The 26,976-nt window shown below is 43.9% G+C and overlaps 2 protein-coding genes across 2 annotated transcripts in view; both read left to right on the top strand.

The window, feature by feature from the left end:
- The window catches only part of LOC106585979 (terminal uridylyltransferase 7), a 59,414-nt gene extending 44,113 nt beyond the window's left edge, over positions 1-15,301 (top strand). Inside the window, 8 exon segments of the mRNA XM_082968751.1 lie at positions 4,948-5,119; positions 5,579-5,626; positions 6,581-6,672; positions 7,460-7,575; positions 7,682-7,866; positions 8,697-8,767; positions 8,899-8,959; positions 13,412-15,301. Coding sequence (XP_082824877.1) covers positions 4,948-5,119; positions 5,579-5,626; positions 6,581-6,672; positions 7,460-7,575; positions 7,682-7,866; positions 8,697-8,767; positions 8,899-8,959; positions 13,412-13,470 — 804 coding nt within the window. The 3' untranslated portion in view covers positions 13,471-15,301.
- Positions 15,302-15,432: 131 nt separating this feature from the next.
- LOC106585982 (iron-sulfur cluster assembly 1 homolog, mitochondrial) overlaps positions 15,433-26,976 on the top strand; it is a 31,713-nt gene continuing 20,169 nt past the window's right edge. The window contains exons 1-2 of the mRNA XM_082968752.1: positions 15,433-15,684; positions 21,566-21,619. Coding sequence (XP_082824878.1) covers positions 15,601-15,684; positions 21,566-21,619 — 138 coding nt within the window. The 5' untranslated portion in view covers positions 15,433-15,600. The remainder of the gene's footprint in view (positions 15,685-21,565; positions 21,620-26,976) is intronic.

The following is a 26,976-nucleotide window of genomic DNA, read 5'->3' as shown; positions in this document are numbered from 1 at the left end:
AGAATTTAACGTCTCTTTTCTGTATTTTGATAATTAGCGGATATCGGCCTAATTCTGCACTGCATGCATTATTTGGTGTTTTACGTTGTACACAGAGGATATTGTTGCAGAATTCTGCATGCAGAGTCTCAATTTGGTGTTTATCCCATGTTGTGAATTCTTGGTTGGTGAGCGGACCCCAGACCTCACAACCATGAAGGGCAATGGGTTCTATAACTGATTCAAGTATTTTTAGCCAGATCCTAATTGGTATGTTGAATTTTATGTTCCTTTTGATGGCTTAGAAGGCCCTTCTTGCCTTGTCTCTCAGATCGTTCACAGCTTTGTGGAAGTTACCTGTGGCGCTGATGTTTAGGCCGAGGTATGTTTAGTTTGTTGTGTGCTCTAGGGAAACGGCGTCTAGGTGGAATTTGTATTTGTTGTCCTGGCAACTGGACCTTTTTTGGAACACCATTATTTTTGTCTTACTGAGATTTACTGTCAGGGCCCAGGTCTGTCAGGGCCCAGGTCTGTCAGGGCCCGCCCAGGTCTGTCAGAATCTGTGCAGAAGATCTATGTGCTGCTGTAGGCCCTCCTTGGTTGGGGACAGAAGCACCAGATCATCAGCAAACAGTAGACATCTGACTTCAGATTCTAGCAGGGTGAGGGCCGGGTGCTGCAGACTGTTCTAGTGCCCCCGCCAATTCATTGATATATATGTTGAAGAGGGTGGGGCTTAAGCTGCATCCCTGTCTCACCCTACGGCCCTGTCAGAAGAAATGTGTTTTTTGCCAATTTTAACCGCACACTTGTTTGTGTACATGGATTTTATAATGTCGTATGTTTTTCCCCGAACACCACTTCCATCAATTTGTATAGCAGACCCTCAGGCCAAACAAAGCATGAGAAGACTTTGCCTTAGTTTTGTTTGTTTGTCAATTAAGGGTGTGCAGGGTGAATACGTGGTCTGTCGTACGGTAATTTTGTAAAAAGACAATATGATATTTTTTCAGTACATTGTTTTCACTGAGGAAATGTACGAGTCTGCTGTTAATGATAATGCAGAGGATTTCCCCAAGGTTGCTGTTGACTCATATCCCACGGTAGTTATTGGGGTCAAATTTGTCTCCACTTCTGTGGATTGGGGTGATCAGTCCTTGGTTCCAAATATTGGGTAAGATGCCAGAGCCAAGGATGATGTTAAAGAGTTTTAGTATAGCCAATTGGAATTTGTGGTCTGTATATTTTGTCATTTCATTGATGATTCCATCAACACCACAGGCCTTTTTTTGTGTGTTGGAGGGTTTGTATTTTGAACTGTTTCATCCAATGTAATTGGAAATCCAGTGGGTTCTGGTAGTCTTCAATAGTTGATTCTAAGATTTGTATTTGATCATCTACCGGTCAAAAATTTTAGAATACCTACTCATTCAATGTTTTTTCTGTATATTAACTATTTTCTACATTGTAGAATAATAGTCAAGACATCAAAACTATGAAATAACACATATGTAATCATGTAGTAATGAAAAAAAAGTGTTACACAATCAAAGTACAAATTTGAGATTCTTCAAATAGCCACCCTTTGCCTTGACAGCTTTGCACACTCTTGGCATTCTCTCAACCATCTTCATGAGGTAGTCACCTGGAATGAATTTCAATTAACAGGTGTGCTTTGTTAATTTGTGGAATTTCTTTCCTTAATGCGTTTTAGCCAACCATTTGTCTTATGACAATGTGGGGGGGGGGGGGGGGGTGTATATAGAATATGGCCCTATTTGGTAAAAGACCAAGTCCATATTATGGCAAGAACAACTCAAATAAGCAAAGAGAAATGACAGTCCATCATTACTTTAACACATGAAGGTCAGTCAATACGGATAATTAAGAACTTTGAAAGTTTCTTCAAGTGTAGTCGCAAAAACTTTCAAGTGCTATGATGAAACTGACTCATGAGGACTGCCACAGGAAAGGAAGACCCAGAGTTACCTCTGCTGCAGAGGTCAAGTTCATTACAGTTAACAGCCTCAGAAATTGCAGCCCAAATAAATGCTTCACACAGTTCAAGTAACAGACACATCTCAACATCAACTGTTCAGAGGAGACTGTGTGAATCAGGGCTTCATGGTCAAATTGCTGCAAAGAAACCACTACTAAAGGACACCAATAATAAGAAGAGACTTACTTGGGCCAAGAAACACAAGCAATGGATATTAGACCGTTGGAAATCTGTCCTTTGGTCTGATGAGTCCAAATTTGAGATTTTTGATTCCGACTGCCGTTTCTTTGTGAGACGCTGTGTGGGTGAACGGATGATCTCCGCATGTGTATTTCCCACCGTGAAGCATGGAGGAGGAGGTGTGATGGTGTTGTGGTGCGTTGCTGGTGACACTTGTCTGTGATTTATTTAGAATTCAAGGCACACTTAACCAGCTTGGCTACCACAGCATTCTGCAGCGATACACCATCCCATCTGGTTTGGGCTTAGTGGGACTACCATTTATTTTTCAAATTGAGATGAGTTGGACCGCAGAGTGAAGGAAAAGTAGCCAATAAGTGCTCAGCATATGTGGGAACTCCAAAGAGTTTTGGAAAAGCATTCCGGGTGAAGTTGGTTGAGAGAATGCCAAGAGTTTGCAAAGCTGTCATCAAGGAAAAGGGTGGCTACTTTGAAGAATCTGAAATATAAAATATATTTTTGATTTAACTCTTTTTTTGCTTATTATATGATTCCATATGTGTTATTTCATAGTTTGATGTCTCTATTATACTACAATGTAGAAAATAGTAAAAAATAAAGAAAAACCCTTTAATGAGTCGGTGTTCTAAGACTTTTGACCGGTAATGTATATGTTTTTGCTGTTTGTTCTTTGTTATCGGGACAAAAAAGATTGGAGAAGTGGTTTATCCAGACATCTCCATTCTGGATAGATAACTCTTCGTGTTGTTGTTTGTTTAGTGTTTTCCAATGTCCCCAGAAATGGTTAGATTCTATGGATTCTTCAATCACATTGAGCTGATTTCTGACGTGCTGTTCCTTCTTTTTCCGTAGTGTATTTCTGTATTGTTTTAGTGATTCACCATAGTGAAGGCTTAGACTCAGGTTTTCTGGGTCTCAATGTTTTTGGTTGGACAGGTTTCTCAATTTCTTTCTTAGATTTTTGCATTCTTCATCAAACCATTTGTCATTTTTAGATTTGATAGAGAAACTGAAAGGTCAGATATACTGTTTATGCTTTCTACTGCCAAGTTACCACCTTCACTATTACAGTGGAATGTTTTGTCCAGGAAGTTGTCTAGAAGGGATTGAATTTGTTGTTGCCTAATTGTTTTTTGGTTTCCACACTACTTTCCTTCCATCTATAGCATTTCTTAATGTTACTCAGTTCCTTTGGCTTTGATGCCTCATGATTGAGTATTGCTCTGTTCAGGTATTCTGTGATTTTGCTGTGATCTGATAGGGATGTCAGTGAGGATTCAGACCCTTTGTTATGAGACACATTTTTTTTAGATCAGGTGCATTCTGTTTCTATTGATCATCCTTGAGATGTTTCTACAACTTGATTGGAGTCCACCTGTGGTAAATTCAATTGATTGGATATGATTTGGAAAGACACACACCTGTCTATATAAGGTCCCACAGTTGACGGTGCATGTCAGAGCAAAAACTAAGCCACGAGGTCGAAGGAATTGTCCGTAGAGTTCTGAGACAGGATTGTGTCGAGGCACAGATCTGGGGAAGGGTACCAAAAAATGTCTGCAGCATTGAAGGTCCCCAAGAACACAGTGGCCTCCATCATTCTTAAATGGAAGAAGTTTGGAACCACCAAGACTCTTCCTAGAGCTGGCCGCCCGGCCAAACTGAGCAATCGGGGGAGAAGGGCCTTGGTCAGGGAGGTGACCAAGAGAACCCTCTGTGGAGATGGGAGAACCTTCCAGAAGGACAACCATCTCTGCAGCACTCCACCAATCAGGCCTTTATGGTAGTAGAGTGGCCAGAAGGAAGCCACTCCTCAGTAAAAGGCACATGACAGCCAGCTTGGAGTTTACCAAAAGGCACCTAAAGACTCTCAGACCATGAGAAACAAGATTCTATGGTCTGATGAAACCAAGATTGAACTCTTTGACCTGAATGCCAAGGGTCATGTCTGGAGGAAACCTGGTACCATCCCTACGGTGAAGCATGGTGGTGGCAGCATCATGCTGTGGGGATGTTTTTCAATGGCAGGGGCTGGGAGACTAGTCAGGATCGAGGGAAAGATGAACGGAGGAAAGTACAGAGAGATCTTTGATGAAAACCTGCTGCAGAGCTCTCAGGACCTCAGACTGGGGCGAAGGTTCACCTTCCAACAGGACAACGACCCTAAGCACACAGCCGAGACAACGCAGGAGTGGCTTCGGGACAAGTCTCTGAATGTCCTTGAGTGGCCCAGCCAGAGCCCGGACTTGAACCCGATTGACCATCTCGTGAGAGACCTGAAAATAGCTGTGCAGCGATGCTCCCCATCCATCCTGACAGAGCTTGAGAGTATCTGCAGAGAAGAATGGGAGAAACTCCCCAAATACAGGTGTGCCAAGCTTGTAGCGTCATACCCAAGAAGACTCGAGGCTTTAATCGCTGCCAAAGGTACTTCAACAAAGTACTGAGTAAAAGGTCTGAATACTTATGTTAATATGATATTTCATTTTTATAATTTTATAAATTTGTTAAAATATCTAAACCTGTTTTTGCTTTCATTATGGGGTATTGTTTGTAGATTGAGGAGCAAAAAAACGAACAATTTAATCAAATTTAGAATAAGGCTGTAACGTAACAAAATGTGGAAAAAGTTAAGGGGTCTGAACTTTCCGAACGCACTGTAACTATTTGGGCCAATAAAGGTATATTTAAGATCAAATCTCTCTGTGGCTCTGTGGCTGGGCCTACTGCAGTTCTACTGAAACCTTTCTACCCCTCTCTATCTCTAGCCTGAGCGCTGGCAGCAGAGGAACTTGGAGTCTGTAGGGGCTCTGTGGCTGGGCCTACTGCAGTTCTACACTGAGACCTTTGACTTCAGAGAACATGTCATCTCCATCAGACAGAGCGCTGCTCTCACCACCTTCAACAAGCAGTGGACCTCCAAGTACATCGTCATCGAGGGTCGGTACTAGACTGACTTAATTTATTCCTTTTCAACTCCTAGCACAGTTTTCTAGACAGTAAAGCTATTGAGTCGAGGGTCGGTTAAATGTGGAGGGGGTTGAGTGGAGATATGGGTCGAGGGTTGGTTAAATGTGGAGGGGGTTGAGTGGAGCTATGGAGTCGGGTCGTAAACGTGGAGGGGGGTTGAGTGGAGGGTCGTAAACGTGGAGGGTCGTAAATGTGGAGGGGGGTTGAGTGGAGCTATGGTATGTGCTGGCTTTTGATTCAGCCCGCCGCTCACTCGCCTGACTCGGCCCGCCGCTCGCTCACTCACCTGACTCGGCTTATCACCTAGTTGGAGTGTTTATCATTGCTGGGTTATAATAAAAGCCTGCTCACCCTGCAGCAGTCCCAAGGCCAGGGAGGGTTGATAACCAGTGAGATTGTTATCTCACCTAATGTTGTTGTTCTCTCCAGATCCTTTTGACCTGAACCATAACCTGGGAGCTGGCCTGTCCAGGAAAAGTAGGTGTTGTCTGTCTGACTATTAGCACTCTGACCTCACAGCTTCACATCTTCCTCTCAATAATCCATCTCTCTCTCTCTCGGTCTCTCTCCTTCTCTCTCCTTCTCTCTCGGTCTCTCTCCTTCTCGGTCTCTCCTTCTCTCTCTCGGTCTCTCTCCTTCTTCTCTCTCCTTCTCTCTCTCGGTCTCTCTCCTTCTTCTCTCTCCTTCTTCTCTCTCCTTCTCTCTCTCGGTCTCTCTCCTTCTTCTCTCTCCTTCTCTCTCTCGGTCTCTCTCCTTCTTCTCTCTCCTTCTCTCTCTCGGTCTCTCTCCTTCTTCTCTCTCCTTCTCTCTCTCGGTCTCTCTCCTTCTTCTCTCTCCTTCTCTCTCTCGGTCTCTCTCCTTCTTCTCTCTCCTTCTCTCTCTCGGTCTCTCTCCTTCTTCTCTCTCCTTCTCTCTCTCGGTCTCTCTCCTTCTTCTCTCTCCTTCTTCTCTCTCCTGGTCTCTCTCCTTCTTCTCTCTCCTTCTTCTCTCTCCTTCTTCTCTCCTCTCGGTCTCTCTCCTTCTTCTCTCTCCTTCTCTCTCTCGGTCTCTCTCCTTCTTCTCTCTCCTTCTTCTCTCTCCTTCTCTCTCTCGGTCTCTCTCCTTCTTCTCTCTCCTTCTCTCTCTCGGTCTCTCTCCTTCTCCTCTCTCGGTCTCTCTCCTGCTTCTCTCTCCTTCTTCTCTCTCCTGGTCTCTCTCCTTCTTCTCTCTCCTGGTCTCTCTCCTTCTTCTCTCTCCTTCTCTCTCTCGGTCTCTCTCTCCTTCTCTCCTTCTCTCTCTCGGTCTCTCTCTCTGTCTCTCTCCTTCTTCTTCTCTCTCCTTCTCTCTCTCTGTCTCTCTCCTTCTTCTCTCTCCTTCTCTCTCTCGGTCTCTCTCCTTCTTCTCTCTCCCTCTCTCTCGGTCTCTCTCCTTCTCTCTCTCTCTCCTTCATAGTGACCAACTTCATCATGAAGGCGTTCATTAATGGTCGAAGTGTGTTTGGAACGCCGGTCAAGGCCTACCCTCCTGAGTACACTAGTCAGATGGTTAGTATTCACTACCTACCCTCCTGAGTACGCTAGTCAGATGGTTAGTGTTCACTACCTACCCTCCTGAGTACGCTAGTCAGATGGTTAGTGTTCACTACCTACCCTCCTGAGTACACTAGTCAGATGGTTAGTATTCACTACCTACCCTCCTGAGTACACTAGTCAGATGGTTATTGTTCACTACCTACCCTCCTGAGTACACAGATGGTTAGTGTTCACTACCTACCCTCCTGAGTACACAGATGGTTAGTATTAAATACCTACCCTCCTGAGTACGCTAGTCAGATGGTTAGTATTCACTACCTACCCTCCTGAGTACGCTAGTCAGATGGTTAGTATTCACTACCTACCCTCCTGAGTACACTAGTCAGATGGTTAGTATTCACTACCTACCCTCCTGAGTACGCTAGTCAGATGGTTAGTATTCACTACCTACCCTCCTGAGTACGCTAGTCAGATGGTTAGTATTCACTACCTACCCTCCTGAGTACACTAGTCAGATGGTTAGTATTCACTACCTACCCTCCTGAGTACGCTAGTCAGATGGTTAGTATTCACTACCTACCCTCCTGAGTACGCTAGTCAGATGGTTAGTATTCACTACCTACCCTCCTGAGTACACTAGTCAGATGGTTAGTATTCACTACCTACCCTCCTGAGTACACTAGTCAGATGGTTAGTATTCACTACCTACCCTCCTGAGTACGCTAGTCAGATGGTTAGTATTCACTACCTACCCTCCTGAGTACACTTTGTGACAGGAATGTGTTGTTGATCTTCTCAGGAGTTCTTCTTTGACCCTGAGGTGCTAACAGAGGGACAACTGGCTCCCAACGACCGCTGCTGCAGGATATGTGGCAAGATCGGACACTTCATGAGAGACTGTCCCATGCGCAGGAAGTAAGGAGTGCCACTAGCCGTGTGTGTGTGTGTGTGTGTGTGTGTGTGTGTGTGTGTGTGTGTGTGTGTGTGTGTGTGCTTGTGTGTAATCTTCTCCTCTCTCCAGGTCTAGGCAGCGTCGTGAGCAGGAGGACAGAGCGGAGGGAAGGAGGGACTGGGCGGAGTCTGAGGGGGGAAGGGAGCGTCGTCAGGGCGACCGCTGGAGGCGACAGGAAGAGAAGCGATGCTGCTTCCTGTGTGGGAGCAACGCCCACATCAAGAAGGACTGCCCCCAGTACAGAGGACCGACAGGTCAGTACTGAGTCTGACTGACTGACTGTTAGTCTCTCTGGCTGGCTGTTTGTCTCGCTGGCTGGCTGACTGTTTCTCTCTGGCTGGCTGGCTGTCTCGCTGTTTGTCTCTCTGGCTGGCTGGCTGTCTCGCTGTTCTGGCTGGCTGGCTGGCTGTTGTCGCTCTGGCTGGCTGACTGTTTGTCGCTGGCTGCTTGTCTCTGGCTGGCTGCTTGTCGCTGGCTGGCTGCTTGTCGCTGGCTGGCTGCTTGTCGCTGGCTGGCTGCTTGTCGCTGGCTGGCTGGCTGGCTGGTTGTCGCTGGCTGGCTGGCTGGTTGTCGCTGGCTGGCTGGCTGGTTGTCGCTGGCTGGCTGGCTGCTTGTCGCTGGCTGGCTGGCTGCTTGTCGCTGGCTGGCTGGCTGGCTGCTTGTCGCTGGCTGGCTGGCTGGCTGCTTGTCGCTGGCTGGCTGGCTGGCTGCTTGTCACTGGCTGGCTGGCTGCTAGTCGCTGGCTGGCTGGCTGGCTGCTTGTCTCTGTCTGGTTGTTTGTCGCTCTGGCTGGCTGCTTGTCGCTGGCTGGCTGCTTGTCGCTGGCTGGCTGCTTGTCGCTGGCTGGCTGCTTGTCGCCTGCTGGCTGGCTGCTTGTCGCCTGCTGGCTGGCTGCTTGTCGCCGGCTGGCTGGCTGGCTGCTTGTCTCTGTCTGGTTGTTTGTCGCTCTGGCTGGCTGCTTGTCGCTGGCTGGCTGCTTGTCGCTGGCTGGCTGCTTGTCGCCTGCTGGCTGGCTGCTTGTCGCCGGCTGGCTGCTGTAGGAAGTGTTGTGGTGTTGATGTTTCTGTCTTTCTGTTTGGTGCAGGAGCCAAAGCAGAGAACTCCTCCTCTCCCTCTATGAGCCACATGAGGAATTTTAGAGAGAGAGAAAGACGGGTACGATGAATATTCACACAAACATTGAGGCGCGCACACACACACACACACACACACACACACACACACACACACACACACACACACACACACACACACACGTTCTAACACACTTGTGTTTATTTGTCCAGGGCTCCCCTCAACAGGAGAAGAAGAAGCAACAACAACATGTGATTTTGAGTCCACAAGCAGGTGAGTGGTTTATTGAGTCCACAAGCAGGTGAGTGGTTTATTGAGTCTACAAGCAGGTGAGTGGTTTATTGAGTCTACAAGCAGGTGAGTGGTTTATTGAGTCCACAAGCAGGTGAGTGGTTTATTGAGTCCACAAGCAGGTGAGTGGTTTATTGAGTCCACAAGCAGGTGAGTGGTTTATTGAGTCTACAAGCAGGTGAGTGGTTTATTGAGTCCACAAGGAGGTGAGTGGTTTATTGAGTCTACGAGCAGGTGAGTGGTTTTAATGAGTCTACAAGCAGGTGAGTGGTTTATTGAGTCTACAAGCAGGTGAGTGGTTTATTGAGTCCACAAGCAGGTGAGTGGTTTATTGAGTCCACAAGCAGGTGAGTGGTTTATTGAGTCCACAAGCAGGTGAGTGGTTTATTGAGTCTACAAGCAGGTGAGTGGTTTATTGAGTCCACAAGCAGGTGAGTGGTTTATTGAGTCTACAAGCAGGTGAGTGGTTTATTGAGTCCACAAGCAGGTGAGTGGTTTATTGAGTCCACAAGCAGGTGAGTGGTTTATTGAGTCCACAAGCAGGTGAGTGGTTTATTGAGTCCACAAGCAGGTGAGTGGGTTATTGAGTCTACGAGCAGGTGAGTGGTTTATTGAGTCCACAAGCAGGTGAGTGGTTTATTGAGTCCACAAGCAGGTGAGTGGTTTATTGAGTCTACAAGGAGGTGAGTGGTTTATTGAGTCCACAAGCAGGTGAGTGGTTTATTGAGTCCACAAGCAGGTGAGTGGTTTATTGAGTCTACAAGCAGGTGAGTGGGTTATTGAGTCTACGAGCAGGTGAGTGGTTTATTGAGTCTACAAGCAGGTGAGTGGTTTATTGAGTCCACAAGCAGGTGAGTGGTTTATTGAGTCCACAAGCAGGTGAGTGGTTTATTGAGTCCACAAGCAGGTGAGTGGTTTATTGAGTCTACAAGCAGGTGAGTGGTTTATTGAGTCCACAAGCAGGTGAGTGGTTTATTGAGTCCACAAGCAGGTGAGTGGTTTATTGAGTCTACAAGCAGGTGAGTGGTTTATTGAGTCCACAAGCAGGTGAGTGGGTCTCATTTATCAAAGTCCCATCAGCAGCCTGATTTTCAGATGTGTCCATGCAAACAGGATTATTAGGAAAATCATTCTTCTTGCAAAGCATGTAAACATTTGAATCAAACTATTATATAAATCTGAATATTCTGTGAGCTGGTGTGGCCTACCACTTTGCGGCTGAGCCGTTGTTGCTCCTAGACGTTTCCACTTTTCTAATAACAGCACTTACAGTTGACCAGGGGGTAGCTCTAGCGGGGCAGAAATTTGATGAACTGACTTGGGGAAGGTGGTATTCTATGACGGTGCCACGTTGAAAGTCACTGAGCTCTTCAGTAAGGCCATTCAACTACCGATGTTTGTCTATGGAGATTTATACACCTGTCAGCAACGGGTGTGGCTGAAATAGCTGAATACACTAATTTGAAGGGGTGTACATATAGTGTGTATTAGAGGACGATCGATTATGATTTTTAAACGCCGATTTAGTGGAGGACGAAAAAGAGCCGATACTGATTAATCTGCCTATTTATTTATTTATTTATTAATTTATTTATTTATTTATTTATTTATATATTTATATATATTTATTTGTAATAATGACAATTACAACAATACTGAATGAAGACTTTTATTTTAACTTATATAATACATAAATTTAGTCTCAAATAAAGAATGAAACATGTTCAATTTGGTTTAAATAATGCAAAAACAGTGTTGGACAAGAAAGTAAAAGTGCAATATGTGCCATGTAATAAAGCTAACGTTTAAGTTCCTTGCTCAGAACATGAGAACATATGAAAGCTGGTGGTTCCTTTTAACATGAGTCTTCAATATTCCCAGGTAAGAAGTTTTAGGTTGTAGTTATTATAGGAATTATAGGACTATTTCTCTCTATACCATTTGTATTTCATTTACCTTTGACTATTGGATGTTCTTATAGGCACTATAGTATTGCCAGCCTAATCTCGGGAGTTGATAGGCTTGAAGTCATAAACAGCGCTGTGCTTCAAGCATTGCTTAGAGCTGCTGGCAAACGCAGGAAAGTGCTGTTTGAATGAATGCTTATGAGCCTGCTGCAGCCTACCACCGCTCAATCAGACTGCTCTATCAAATATCAAATCATAGACTTAATTATAATATAATAAACACAGAAATAAGAGCCTTAGTTTCTGGATTTGACCAAATTAATGACCTATCATTTCAAAAACAAAATGTTTATTCTTTCAGTGAAATACGGAACCGTTCCATATTTTATCTAACGGGTGGCATCCATAAGTCTAAATGTTCCTGTTACACTGTACCTTCAATGTTATGACATAATTATGTAAAATTCTGGCAAATTAATGACGGTCTTTGTTAGGAATAAATGGACTTCACACAGTTCGCAACGAGCCAGGTGGCCCAAACTGCTGCATATACCCTGACTCTGCTTGCACAGAACGCAAGAGAAGTGACACAATTTCAGGCACTGCATTGATTATATGCAACGCAGGACAAGCTAGTTAAACTAGTAATGTCATCAACCATGTGTAGTTAACCTAGTGATTTATGTTAAGATTGATTGTTTATTATAAGATAAGTTTAATGCTTGCTAGTAACTTACCATGGCTCCTTGCTGCCTGCACTCGCGTAGCAGGTAGTCAGCCTTGTGGATTGCAGTATAATCGGCCATAATCGGCGTCCAAAAATGGCAATTACCGATTTTGTTATGAAAACTTGAAATCGGCCATTCCGATTAATCGGTCGACCTCTAGTGTGTGTGTGTGTATATATATCTATCAAAAGTTTGGACACTTACACATTCAATGTTTTTTTTTCTTTATTTTTATTATTTTCTACATTGTAGAATAATATTGAAGGCATAAACTATGAAATAACACATATGGAATCATATAGTAACCAAAATAATGTTATAATATCAAAATATATTTGAGATTCTTCAAAGTAGTGACCCTTTGCCTTGATGACAGCTATGCACACTCTTGGCATTCTCTCAACCTGCTTCACCTGGAATGCTTTTCCAACAGTCTTGAAGAAGTTCCCACATATGCTGAGCACTTGTTGGCTGCTTTTCCTTCACTCTGTGGTCCAACTCATCCCAAACCATCTCAATTGGGTTGAGGTTGGGTGATGCAGCACACAAATATATTTTTGTTTTGTTTAACACTTTTTTGGTTACTACATTACTACATGTTATTTCATAGTTTTGACGTCTTCACTATTATTCTACAAGATAAACCCTTGAATTAGAAGGTATTCTAAAACTTTTGCCTGGTACTGAATATATATATATATATATATATATATATATACTGAACAAAAATATAAATGCAAAATGTTCTATGTTTTTACTGAGTTACAGTTCAATAAGGAAATCAGTCAATTCAAATAATTTTATTATGCCCTAATCTATGGATTTCACATGGCTGAGCAGGGGCGCAGCCATGGGTGGGCCTGGGAGGGCATAGGCCCACCCACTGGGGATCCAGGCCCAGCCAATCAAAATGAGTTTTTCCCCAACAAAAAGGCTTTATTACAAACAGAAATACTCCTGAGTTTCATCAGCTGTCTGGGTGTCTGGTCTCAGACGATCCCGCAGGTGAAGAAGCCATATGCGGAGGTCCTGGGTTGGCGTGGTTACACGTGGTCTGCGGTTGTGAGGCCGGTTGGACGTATTGCCAAATTCTCTAAAACAATGTTGGAGGCGGCTTATGGTAGAGAAATTAACATTACATTTTCCGTCAACAGCTCTGGTGGACATTCCTGCAGTCAGAATGCCAATTGCACGCTCCCTCAAAACTTGAGACATCTGTGGCATTGTGCAATTTTTTTCGAGTGTCCCAGCACAAGGTGCACCTGTGTAATGATCATGCTGTTTAATCAACTTATTGATGTGCCACCCTTGTCAGGTGGATGGATTATCTTGGCAAAGGAGAAATGCTCACTAACAGTGATGTAAACAAATGTATGCACAACATTTGAGATAAATAAGCTTTTTGTGCGTATGGAACATTTCTGGAATCTTTTATTTCAGCTCATGAAACATCAGAACAACATTTTACATGTTGAGTTTATAGTTTTGTTCAGTATTTATTTATTCTTCTTATTTTTATGTTGTGGACTCTGACATTGCTCGTTCTGATATTTCATAATTTCTTAATTTTTATTTTTGGGACTTTGTGTGTTGTTAGGAATTACTGCACTGTTTGAGCTAGAAACATAAGCATTTTGCTGCACCTGCGATAACATCGGAAAAATATGTTTACGCGAACCATAACGTTTGATTTGATTTACTCAATGTTTCACTAACTTACAACAATAACAGCATTGTGTTGTCTATCTTGATTGTCAGTGCATCTCTTCCTTGCTATCTTACCTCCACATGTTTTCCAGGCAGTCGAGTCAACAGGCACATGGGTTGGTCTGATCCCAGGAGGAGCCCAGTGGACTGAAGACCAGAGGGACAGAGAGAGAGAGAGAAGAGATACGGAGGGAGAGAAGGAATGAGAGAGGGAGGCAGCTCTTGCCCCAAAACCTCTGGGTTCTACTCTACTCCCTCTGAGGTCTGGACAAAACTTCCAGTCCACCAGCCTTGAACCTAGAACACCCAAAACCTAGATCCTGGAACCTAGATCCTGGAACCTAGATCCTGGAACCTAGATCCTGGAACCTAGACTCCCATGGGAAATAGGCGGAGTCTGAGCCCCAGACAGAAGATATGGCACCCTATTCCCTATATAGTGCACAACATTTGACCAGGACACATAGGACTCTAAAGCAGTGCACTACATGGGGAATAGGGTGCTATTTTGGCTGCAGATAAACAGAGAGAGGGCATTTTATGTTTTAACCACCACTCCTACTGTTTCAGAGGAGCTTTTTAAAGTATTGTTTTAACTGAAAATACATTTTGCTTGCTTCTCCTGTTATTTTACCCCTCAACACCAGGGATTTATTTAGTTTTTATAATACAGATTATTTGTTAAATTTGTCTTGTGCACTGACGTCCTCCCAAACACCCTTCTCCTCCATTTTGGACAGTAGATCAAGTTCAAGATGGGCTGTGTGTGTGTGTGTGTGTCTCAGTACACTCCTGCGTGCGTGTGCGTGCGTGCGTGCGCCGAGGGTTAAATCTGGATTTTAGAATTGTCCCTGAAACAAATTGGTACTATTGATAATAATGAACAGCTTGTATTAAAATGCTCCTAAATGCCAGAACATCCAAAGATGGTAGCTAGCTAGAGCCTTCCTGCCCCCCCCCCCCCTCTGACCACAGTGTTTTGTAGTGCTGTCATTGCAGTGAGTCTATTTGGGCAGAGTCATATACTGAATATGTGGCTCTGTATCTGGGTTACCTGTACCTAAATGGACCACTAGCTCCCATGTGTGTGTAGATCTGAGAGGATTGGACAGGTGTAGTAACATGGTGAAACATTTAAATTCCACTTTGTCTATCAGAGGGCCAAAGGTGGAGATAGTTACCACCATATTGCTTATGCGTACCAAATGAATTATCCTTATCGATCGATCTACACTCTCGAACACTGGATATGGGATCGGGCTGAGGATTGATTTGGGGGTCCTGCGTACATCGGTAAAGGATTTGGGGTTGAGGGAAAATGGGGAAATATGCTTTTGTTTGTATGATGCGTTTCATGGCCAGTGCCTTGGATTGGTGGGACTGATCACTGTAATGTGAAGCTCTGCCCCCTTGTCCTGGGCTAATGTTCACTGCTAGTATTCTGTCTGAGATCTGCTCGTCAAATTAAACTTTCTTTACAAAAAAAAAAAAAAAAAGTGATTTAATGTCCAGATATTTTTTGGGGTCAGTATCTTTCTGTCATTAGTTTAGAAAATAAACCCCCACACTGGCTTTCTTTTGGAATGACTCAATTTTAGGTTGAATCACATTTCTATATAGCCTCCCATTATTTATATTTCTACTTTGCACTTTCTTCTACTACAAATGTACCATTCCAGTGTTTTACTTGCTATATTGTATTTACTTTGCCACCATGGCCTATTTATAACCTTTACCTCCCTTATCTCACCTCATTTGCTCACATTGTATATAGACTTATTTTTCTACTGTATTATTGACTGTATGTTTGTTTTACTCCATGTGTAACTCTGTGTTGTTGTATGTTGTCGAACTGCTTTGCTTTATCTTGGCCAGGTCGCAATTGTAAATGAGAACTTGTTCTCAACTTGCCTACCTGGTTAAATAAAGGTGAAAATAAATTACAAAATATATACATTAAAAAAATATATTTTATACTGGCAGCCCCCAGTGCTTGTATAGTTTGTACTCAAGCAGCATTCCTACTGAGACTTATTCACTCGATGTAGCTACATACATAAAAGGGGATACTACACTGTACTACAATGTTATGGTTTTTAAATGACCTTTGTTGCCAGCCAAATGACCTTGTGTCTTTGTTGTGTTGCTCAAGTAAATCGCCCAATCATGGCTCGTCTTGCTAATCCGATGTCCCTCCTCCTTTCCGCCCTGTCCGAGCAGACGGATGTTTTCATGTTAGCTAACTGGGCTTTTTAAAATTTAATCTTTCATTAAACTGAACATGTCTGCCTCAATGGTGGCGAGAACGACGGTCAGAGCTGTCAGTAAAAGAAAGATATTAGCAACAAGAGCTGCTTTAACTCTGGTAAGTGTGTAGAAGTATTCGGTATTTCTTATTTTTCCTCTCTCTGTAAACTGACGGTTGGTTGTTATGACCGCTAGCACCGAAGTTACGTAAAGTGAGCTAACTAGCTAGCTAGCTAACGTTACGCTACTCCGGTTAACGGTAGTTGTAATCGTTTTGTAGTTTTAATAAAGATGTCGTTATTATCTGGTGAAGCTCATAACGTGTGGTTTTATGTATGTTCCTTTATGATTTTGACGAACAGTGATTTGAGTAGTGTGTGTGTGTGTTTAGTTAGCTAAGCTAGCTAATATCGTTATTAACGGTTAGGAATACACTAGCTTTAGCTAGCGAATTTGTAGTTACAGATATTGTTACACCAGATAATGGGATTTAACCAAATATTTATTTTGGGGTATCATTTACTGGTAGGCTGGACATGACATTTCTATAAAAAAATAAAATAATAATACATCGGATTAAAATGAGTATATCGCATCCGCCATGGACCCCAGTTTCATAATATTACTGTATGTCCAAGCTGCTTGCCGTAGTTTATATAATTGTGAAAAACCAGGCCTTATTTTAGGTCAGTTTCCACCCTGCCTGTTTCTGTTGTTTTGAGGACCTTCCGGAAGTCCTATTCCCAGCCCATTGTTCTGATTAACAATACCATCTTTACAATGCTGGCAATGAGATGTACCCGCGTTAACCTTGAAGGCTTACCTCCGGTAACTTTAATATTAACATGGTAATAATGCTACTTAGTGAGCGATATCACTGTTTCGCCTGGGTACAGGTTGTGGTGACCCACGGTGCCAGAGATGGCTGGCGCCTGTCCCTTCAAAAGTTAAACATGTCATGGGCAATTCGGTGTCTGTATTGGCCGTGCAGCATTTACGGTGATACAGCCTTTGCAGAAGTCGCATTCATACTTGCGAAACAGCACCCCTCTGTCTCTATACGCCCCCTCTGTCTCTATACGCCCCTCTGTCTCTATACGCCCCCTCTGTCTCTATACGCCCCTCTGTCTCTATACGCCCCTCTGTCTCTATACGCCCCTCTGTCTCTATACGCCCCTCTGTCTCTATACGCCCCTCTGTCTCTATACGCCCCTCTGTCTCTATACGCCCCTCTGTCTCTATAAGCCCCTCTGTCTCTATACGCCCCTCTGTCTCTATACGTCCCTCTATACGCCCCTCTGTCTCTATACGTCCCTCTATACGCCCCTCTGTCTCTATACGCCCCTCTGTCTCTATACGCCCCTCTGTCTCTATACGCCCCTCTGTCTCTATACGCCCCTCTGTCTCTATACGTCCCTCTGTCTCTATACGTCCCTCTGTCTCTATACGCCCCCTCTGTCTCTATACGTCCCTCTGTCTCTATACGTCCCTCTGTCTCTATACGCCCCTCTGTCTCTATACGCCCCTCTGTCTCTATACGTCCCTCTGTCTCTATATGTCTAGGCCATCTATCTGAGTCTGTCTGGGCTCCTGAGCGGCGCACCAGTGTTAGGCACTGCATTGCACTGCTAGAGGCGTCACTACAGACCCTGGTTCAATTCCAGGCTGTGATTGGGAGGCCCATAGGGTGGCGCACAATTGGCTTAGAGTCGTCCGGGGTAGGCCGCCACTGTAATTAAGAGTTTGTTCTTAAGAAGGCAGAATGGCTCTTTATTATGGACAGACTTCTCATCTAAATCATTATTTGTTACTTTTATTTATTTATTTATTTATTTCTTTAAACTGCATTGTTACGGGCTTGTTAGTAAGCATTTCACTGTAATACCTGTTGTATTCGGCACATGTGACAAATAACGATTTTATAAACATGTTTTGGATCCCTTAGGGATCGGCGTCCCGTCGACGGGACAGGTGCAAATTATGCAGCGCCTTGTGTCACGATCGCAGATTTTTAGAGAAACAACAAATCTCGGTACATATAAGTGTCTTATATCGGCTGAAAGCTTAAATTCTTGTTAATCTAACTGCACTGTCCAATTTACAGTAGCTATTACAGCGAAAAAATGCCATGCTATTGTTTGAGGAGAGCTCCTAACAACAAAACACTTTTTTTCACCGCGATAGGTTTGATAAATTCACCTCTGAAGGTGAGATTTGTACTTACATTCTGAAATCTTGCTCTGATGTTTCATCCAAAGGGTCCCAGAGATAACATGAAGTGTTTTGTTAGATAAAATCAATTTTCATATCCTAAAAAGGTCCATATAGCATGCACGATCGATTTTTGTATTTCCACTCGTTCAATTTGCAAAGAAAGGAATCTGTGAAAATCTCACCCTAAACGTTGTTTCAACCAGTCAAATCACATTCGTATTTATTCCTCAGAGATCCTAGAACGTAACCAGACTTATATCATTAGGGGTGTAGTATATCCTATAGGACAACAAATTTGGTCAGAGCGATGCCTTCATGGCACGCCGATGACGCTAGCGTTCTTCACTTGATCGACTCTAACTTTGTCAAATAAGCACCAATCCGGGTCAAACAAAGCTAGCTAGATAGCCAATGAGCTGGGTTTTACAGGAGTATCCGGAAACCCTGTATCGTCGTAAAATGTAGCTACTTACCTTGTACGACATCATGCCTTTTCCTTTTGGACAAAAATTATAAGAATATTCAGAGTTATGAAGTTATGAAAACTGGTTGTTTTGCAAATGTTGAACTTATAAAATGGCTAATGATATTGGAAAAGCTAAATCAAATCAGATTTGATGTTATTCTTGCAGAAAAATGTAATATGAATGTGAATTCTCTCCTTCACGATATGACCAAATGTGCCTGGGTGACTTCACACTAAATGTCATATAGTTCGCTCATACTTCAAGTTATCCATCTGAGACTTTGCACATACACTGCTGCCATCTGGTGGTCACCATCGGAATTACAACCAGACTGATGGCTAGAACTGGGACCTTTCTGTTGCATTTCAAAGATGGTGGTAGGAAAAAAAAGAAATGTTTTTTTTGTATTTTCTTCTCCCAGATCTATTGTGTTATATTCTCCTACATTCAATTCACATTTCCACAAACTTCAACGTGTTTCCTTTCAAATGGTACCAATAATATGCATATCCTTGCTTCAGGTCCTGAGATACAGGCAGTTAGATTTGGGTATGCAATTTTAGGTGAAAATTTAAACAAACAAAAAAAGGGGGGGGGGGGGGGGGGGGTGGTATCATTTGTAAGGTCTACTACACCGGTTGTATTCGGCGCATGTGACAAATAACATTTGATTTTATAAACATGTTTGGATTATGACAGTTTACAATCCAGGGTTACTCCAAGCAGTTTTATCACATCAACTTGCTCAATTTCCACATTATTCATTACAATATTTAGTTGAGGTTTAGGGTTTAGTCAATGATTTGTCCCAAATACAATACTTTTAGTTTTGGAAATATTTAGGACTAACTTATTCCTTGTCACCCATTCTGAAACAAACTGCAGCTCTTTGTTAAGTGTTGCAGTCATTTCAGTCGCTGTACTAGTTGAGTCATCTGCATACATAGACACACTGGCTTTACTCAAAGCTGCACTGAAGTCTTACCAAACAGCCCGCACAATCATTTTATAAGATATGATTGGCTGAGAGAAATGTGTAAGTGGTGTGCTTGTTGAGTGTCCTTCCCTATAAGCGTGCTGAAATTCTGTTGTTAATTTGTTTACTGTAAAATAGCATTGTATCTGGACAAACACAATATTTTCCAGAAGTTTACTAAGGGTTGGTAACAGGCTGATTGGTCGGCTATTTGAGCCAGTAAAGGGGGCTTTACTATTCTTGGGTAGAGGAATGACTTTAGCTTCCCTCCAGGCCTGAGGGCAAACCGTTTCTAGTAGGCTTAAATTGAAGATATGGCAAATAGGAGTGGCAATATGGTCTGCTATTATCCTCAGTAATTTTCCATCCAGATTGTCAAACCCCGGTGGCTTGTTATTGTTGATAGACAACCATTTTTTTTTTTTACCTCTTCCACACTCACTTTACAGAATAAAACATTTACAATGCTTGTCTTTGATCATTTAAGCAGTTATATTTGGATGTGTAGTGTCGGCTTTTGTTGCTGTCATGCCTAAGTTTGCTTATCTTGCCAATGGAAAAAAAATAATCATCAAATAATTGGCAATATCAGTGGGTTTTGTGATGAATGAGCATCTGATTCAATGAATGATGGAGCTGAGTTTGCCTTTTTGCCCAACGTTTTATTTAAGGTGCTCCAAAGCTTTTTACTATCATTCTTTATATCTTTTATCATTGTTTTAAAGTATAGTTTATTTTATTCAGTTTAGTCACATGATTTCTCTATTTGCAGTATGTTTGTCAATTGGTTGTGCAGCCAGACTTATTTGCCATTTTGCGTCATCCCTCTCAACCATACAATTTTTAAATTCCTCATCGAAGAGTATTTAACAGTTTTTACAGTTATTTTCTTAATTGGTGCTGATTTTAAAATTAGTATATTGCATCCGCCATGGAGCCAAATCAGCCAACCTCACCCCAATTGAGATGGTTTGGGATGAGTCGGACCGCAGAGTGAAGGAAAAGCAGCCAACAAGTGCTCAGCATATGTGGGAACTCCTTCAAGACTGTTGGAAAAGCATTCCTCATGAAGCTGGTTGAGAGAATGCCAAGAGTTTGCAAAGCTGTCATCAAGGCAAAGGGTGGCTACTTTGAAGAATCTCAAATATAAAATATATTTTGATTTGTTTAACACTTGTTTGGTTACTACATGATTCCATAGTTTGAATCTGTGGACATTGGAGGGTTGGAGATAAAATCAGAATGTTTGGCTGCTGTGGGTGGAAATCCATCGTTTGAAGAAAGAGTAATATATGTGTATGTGTGTATATATATATATGTGTGTGTGTGTATATATATATGTGTGTGTGTGTGTGTGTGTGTGTGTGTGTGTGTATAATTATTTAACTACAGGTACCGTAGCTGAGAGAGATGGCTGTAAGTAAACTAATACTGTGCTGCCTGGCACATCAAAGAGGACTAGGTACTGCAGGCAGGGTTCTTGGCTTCACTAAATACATTAGGCAGGTACCTGATTATATTGCCAACCCTTTTCATCTGGACTCATTGAGAACAGAGGTGCCATCTTGAACAGGAAATGCCATGTTGTTTCTCCGAGATAACAATGGCAGCTCTATCTGAACTCTCTAAACATGACGATTGTAATGCTTCAGTGGTTAAATGGTTTGTCACAGTACAAAAAAAATGCATGAAATGTATGCATTCACTACTGTAAGTCGCTCTGGATAAGAGCGTCTGCTAAATGACTAAAATGTAAATGTAAAATGTCACAGATTACAGTAATATTTATGAAATTAAAAAAATAAAAAAAATCCTACAAATGCCATTTTTATTTTACCAGGTAAGTTAACTGAGAACACATTCTCAGCAATGACCTGGAGAATAATTACAGGGGTGGGGATGAATGAGCCAATTGGAAGCTGGGGATGAGTAGGTGACCGTATGAGGGTCAGATTGGGAATTTAGTCAGGACACCGGGGTTAACACCCCTACGCTTATAATAAGTGCAGTGGGATCTTTAGTGACCACAGAACACCCGTTTAACATCCCATCCAAAAGACAGCACCCTACACAGGGCAATGTCCCCAATCACTGCCCTGGGGCATTGGGTTATGTTTTTTTTAGACCAGAGGAAAGGGTGCCTCCTACTGTCCCTCCAACACCACTTCCAGCAACATCTGGTCTCCCATCCAGGGATTGACCAGGACCAACCCTGCTTAGCTTCAGAAGCAAGCCAGCAGTGGGATGCAGGGCGATAATGCTGCTGGAAGACTGCCGTTAACTGCACTGTCATAACTGTTGTGAATGGCCATCAAACCCCTTTTCTCTGGTTGTTCTTCCAGACTCCTCCTGCTGTGAATAGGATCCGGACCCTACTGGAGAACAAGCCAGAATACGTAAGTCTCCTTCTAACTAACGCTCCTCTATCCCACTGAGATGATATATAACCCTCCTCTATCCCACTGACATGATATATAACCCTCCTCTAGCCCACTGAGATGATATATAACCCTCCTCTATCCCACTGAGGAGATGATATATAACCCTCCTCTAGCCCACTGAGGAGATGATATATAACCCTCCTCTAGCCCACTGAGATGATATATAACCCTCCTCTAGCCCACTGAGGAGATGATATATAACCCTCCTCTAGCCCACTGAGGAGATAATATATAACCCTCCTCTAGCCCACTGAGGAGATAATATATATAACCCTCCTCTATCCCACTGAGATGATATATAACCCTCCTCTATCCCACTGAGATGATATATAACCCTCCTCTAGCCCACTGAGGAGATAATATACTGCTCAAAAAAATAAAGGGAACACTTAAACAACACATCCTAGATCTGAATGAAAGAAATAATCTTATTAAATACTTTTTTCTTTACATAGTTGAATGTGCTGACAACAAAATCACACAAAAATAATCAATGGAAATCCAATTTATCAACCCATGGAGGTCTGGATTTGGAGTCACACTCAAAATTAAAGTGGAAAACCACACTACAGGCTGATCCAACTTTGATGTAATGTCCTTAAAACAAGTCAAAATGAGGCTCAGTAGTGTGTGTGGCCTCCACGTGCCTGTATGACCTCCCTACAACGCCTGGGCATGCTCCTGATGAGGTGGCGGATGGTCCCCTGAGGGATCTCCTCCCAGACCTGGACTAAAGCATCCGCCAACTCCTGGACAGTCTGTGGTGCAACGTGGCGTTGGTGGATGGAGCGAGACATGATGTCCCAGATGTGCTCAATTGGATTCAGGTCTGGGGAACGGGCGGGCCAGTCCATAGCATCAATGCCTTCCTCTTGCAGGAACTGCTGACACACTCCAGCCACATGAGGTCTAGCATTGTCTTGCATTAGGAGGAACCCAGGGCCAACCGCACCAGCATACGGTCTCACAAGGGGTCTGAGGATCTCATCTCGGTACCTAATGGCAGTCAGGCTACCTCTGGCAAGCACATGGAGGGCTGTGCGGCCCCCCAAAGAAATGCCACCCACACCATGACTGATCCACCGCCAAACCGGTCATGCTGGAGGATGTTGCAGGCAGCAGAACGTTCTCCACGGCGTCTCCAGACTCTGTCACGTCTGTCACGTGCTCAGTGTGAACCTGCTTTCATCTGTGAAGAGCACAGGGCGCCAGTGGCGAATTTGCCAATCTTGGTGTTCTCTGGCAAATGCCAAACGTCCTGCACGGTGTTGGGCTGTAAGCACAACCCCCACCTGTGGACGTCGGGCCCTCATACCACCCTCATGGAGTCTGTTTCTGACCGTTTGAGCAGACACATGCACATTTTTGGCCTGCTGGAGGTCATTTTGCAGGGCTCTGGCAGTGCTTCTCCTGCTCCTCCTTGCACAAAGGCGGAGGTAGCGGTCTTGCTGCTGGGTTGTTGCCCTCCTACGGCCTCCTCCACATCTCCTGATGTACTGGCCTGTCTCCTGGTTGCGCCTCCATGCTCTCGACACTACGCTGACAGACACAGCAAACCTTCTTGCCACAGCTCGCATTGATGTGCCATCCTGGATGAGCTGCACTACTTGAGCCACTTGTGTGGGTTGTAGACTCCGTCTCATGCTACCACTAGAGTGAAATCACCGCCAGCATTCAAAAGTGACCAAAACATCAGCCAGGAAGCATAGGAACTGAGAAGTGGTCTGTGGTCCCCACCTGCAGAACCACTCCTTTATTGGGGGTGTCTTGCTAATTGCCTATAATTTCCGCCTGTTGTCTATTCCATTTGCACAACAGCATGTGAAATGTATTGTCAATCAGTGTTGCTTCCTAAGTGGACAGTTTGATTTCACAGAAGTGTGATTGACTTGGAGTTACATTGTGTTGTTTAAGTGTTCCCTTTATTTTTTTGAGCAGTGTATATAACCCTCCTCTAGCCCACTGAGGAGATAATATATAACCCTCCTCTAGCCCACTGAGATGATATATAACCCTCCTCTAGCCCACTGAGATGATATATAACCCTCCTCTATCCCACTGAGATGATATATAACCCTCCTCTATCCCACTGAGATGATATATAACCCTCCTCAAGCCCACTGAGGAGATGATATATATAACCCTCCTCAAGCCCACTGAGGAGATGATATATATAACCCTCCTCAAGCCCACTGAGGAGATGATATATAACCCTCCTCTAGCCCACTGAGGAGATGATATATAACCCTCCTCTATCCCACTGAGGAGATAATATATATAACCCTCCTCTATCCCACTGAGGAGATAATATATATAACCCTCCTCTAGCCCACTGAGGAGATAATATATAACCCTCCTCAAGCCCACTGAGATGATATATAACCCTCCTCTATCACAGTGAGATGATATATAACCCTCCTCTATCCCACTGAGATGATATATAACCCTCCTCTATCCCACTGAGATGATATATAACCCTCCTCTATCCCACTGAGATGATATATAACCCTCCTCTATCCCACTGAGATGATATATAACCCTCCTCTATCCCACTGAGATGATATATAACCCTCCTCTATCCCACTGAGATGATATATAACCCTCCTCTAGCCCACTGAGGAGATGATATATAACCCTCCTCTAGCCCACTGAGGAGATAATATATAACCCTCCTCAAGCCCACTGAGATGATATATAACCCTCCTCTAGCCCACTGAGGAGATAATATATAACCCTCCTCTAGCCCACTGAGATGATATATAACCCTCCTCTATCCCACTGAGGAGATGATATATAACCCTCCTCTAGCCCACTGAGGAGATAATATATATAACCCTCCTCTATCCCACTGAGGAGATAATATATATAACCCTCCTCTAGCCCACTGAGGAGATAATATATAACCCTCCTCTAGCCCACTGAGATGATATATAACCCTCCTCTATCCCACTGAGATGATATATAACCCTCCTCTAGCCCACTGAGATGATATATAACCCTCCTCTAGCCCACTGAGATGATATATAACCCTCCTCTATCCCACTGACATGATATATAACCCTCCTCTATCCCACTGAGATGATATATAACCCTCCTCTATCCCACTGAGATGATATATAACCCTCCTCTATCCCACTGACATGATATATAACCCTCCTCTATCCCACTGACATGATATATAACCCTCCTCTATCCCACTGAGATGATATATAACCCTCCTCTATCCCACTGAGATGATATATAACCCTCCTCTAGCCCACTGAGATGATATATAACCCTCCTCTATCCCACTGAGATGATATATAACCCTCCTCTATCCCACTGAGATGATATATAACCCTCCTCTAGCCCACTGAGATGATATATAACCCTCCTCTAGCCCACTGAGATGATATATAACCCTCCTCTAGCCCATTGAGATGATATATAACCCTCCTCTAGCCCACTGAGATGATATATAACCCTCCTCTAGCCCACTGAGGAGTGATATATAACCCTCCTCTAGCCCACTGAGATGATATATAACCCTCCTCTATCCCACTGAGATGATATATAACCCTCCTCTATCCCACTGAGATGATATATAACCCTCCTCTAGCCCACTGAGGAGATGATATATAACCCTCCTCTAGCCCACTGAGATAATATATAACCCTCCTCTAGCCCACTGAGATGATATATAACCCTCCTCTAGCCCACTGAGATGATATATAACCCTCCTCTAGCCCACTGAGATGATATATAACCCTCCTCTATCCCACTGAGATGATATATAACCCTCCTCTATCCCACTGAGATGATATATAACCCTCCTCTATCCCACTGAGATGATATATAACCCTCCTCTAGCCCACTGAGGAGATGATATATAACCCTCCTCTAGCCCACTGAGGAGATGATATATAACCCTCCTCTATCCCACTGAGATGATATATAACCCTCCTCTAGCCCACTGAGGAGATGATATATAACCCTCCTCTATCCCACTGAGATGATATATAACCCTCCTCTAGCCCACTGAGATGATATATAACCCTCCTCTAGCCCACTGAGGAGATAATATCCTGCTCAAAAAAATAAAGGGAACACTTAAACAACACATCCTAGATCTGAATGAAAGAAATAATCTTATTAAATACTTTTTTCTTTACATAGTTGAATGTGCTGACAACAAAATCACACAAAAATAATCAATGGAAATCCAATTTATCAACCCATGGAGGTCTGGATTTGGAGTCACACTCAAAATTAAAGTGGAAAACCACACTACAGGCTGATCCAACTTTGATGTAATGTCCTTAAAACAAGTCAAAATGAGGCTCAGTAGTGTGTGTGGCCTCCACGTGCCTGTATGACCTCCCTACAACGCCTGGGCATGCTCCTGATGAGGTGGCGGATGGTCCCCTGAGGGATCTCCTCCCAGACCTGGACTAAAGCATCCGCCAACTCCTGGACAGTCTGTGGTGCAACGTGGCGTTGGTGGATGGAGCGAGACATGATGTCCCAGATGTGCTCAATTGGATTCAGGTCTGGGGAACGGGCGGGCCAGTCCATAGCATCAATGCCTTCCTCTTGCAGGAACTGCTGACACACTCCAGCCACATGAGGTCTAGCATTGTCTTGCATTAGGAGGAACCCAGGGCCAACCGCACCAGCATACGGTCTCACAAGGGGTCTGAGGATCTCATCTCGGTACCTAATGGCAGTCAGGCTACCTCTGGCAAGCACATGGAGGGCTGTGCGGCCCCCCAAAGAAATGCCACCCACACCATGACTGATCCACCGCCAAACCGGTCATGCTGGAGGATGTTGCAGGCAGCAGAACGTTCTCCACGGCGTCTCCAGACTCTGTCACGTCTGTCACGTGCTCAGTGTGAACCTGCTTTCATCTGTGAAGAGCACAGGGCGCCAGTGGCGAATTTGCCAATCTTGGTGTTCTCTGGCAAATGCCAAACGTCCTGCACGGTGTTGGGCTGTAAGCACAACCCCCACCTGTGGACGTCGGGCCCTCATACCACCCTCATGGAGTCTGTTTCTGACCGTTTGAGCAGACACATGCACATTTTTGGCCTGCTGGAGGTCATTTTGCAGGGCTCTGGCAGTGCTTCTCCTGCTCCTCCTTGCACAAAGGCGGAGGTAGCGGTCTTGCTGCTGGGTTGTTGCCCTCCTACGGCCTCCTCCACATCTCCTGATGTACTGGCCTGTCTCCTGGTTGCGCCTCCATGCTCTCGACACTACGCTGACAGACACAGCAAACCTTCTTGCCACAGCTCGCATTGATGTGCCATCCTGGATGAGCTGCACTACTTGAG

The sequence above is a fragment of the Salmo salar genome, chromosome 24 (genome assembly GCF_965601325.2).
Source record: "Salmo salar chromosome 24, fSalSal1, whole genome shotgun sequence".
NCBI classification, from domain to species: domain Eukaryota; kingdom Metazoa; phylum Chordata; class Actinopteri; order Salmoniformes; family Salmonidae; genus Salmo; species Salmo salar.
This window is presented reverse-complemented; position numbering and strand designations above follow the sequence as displayed.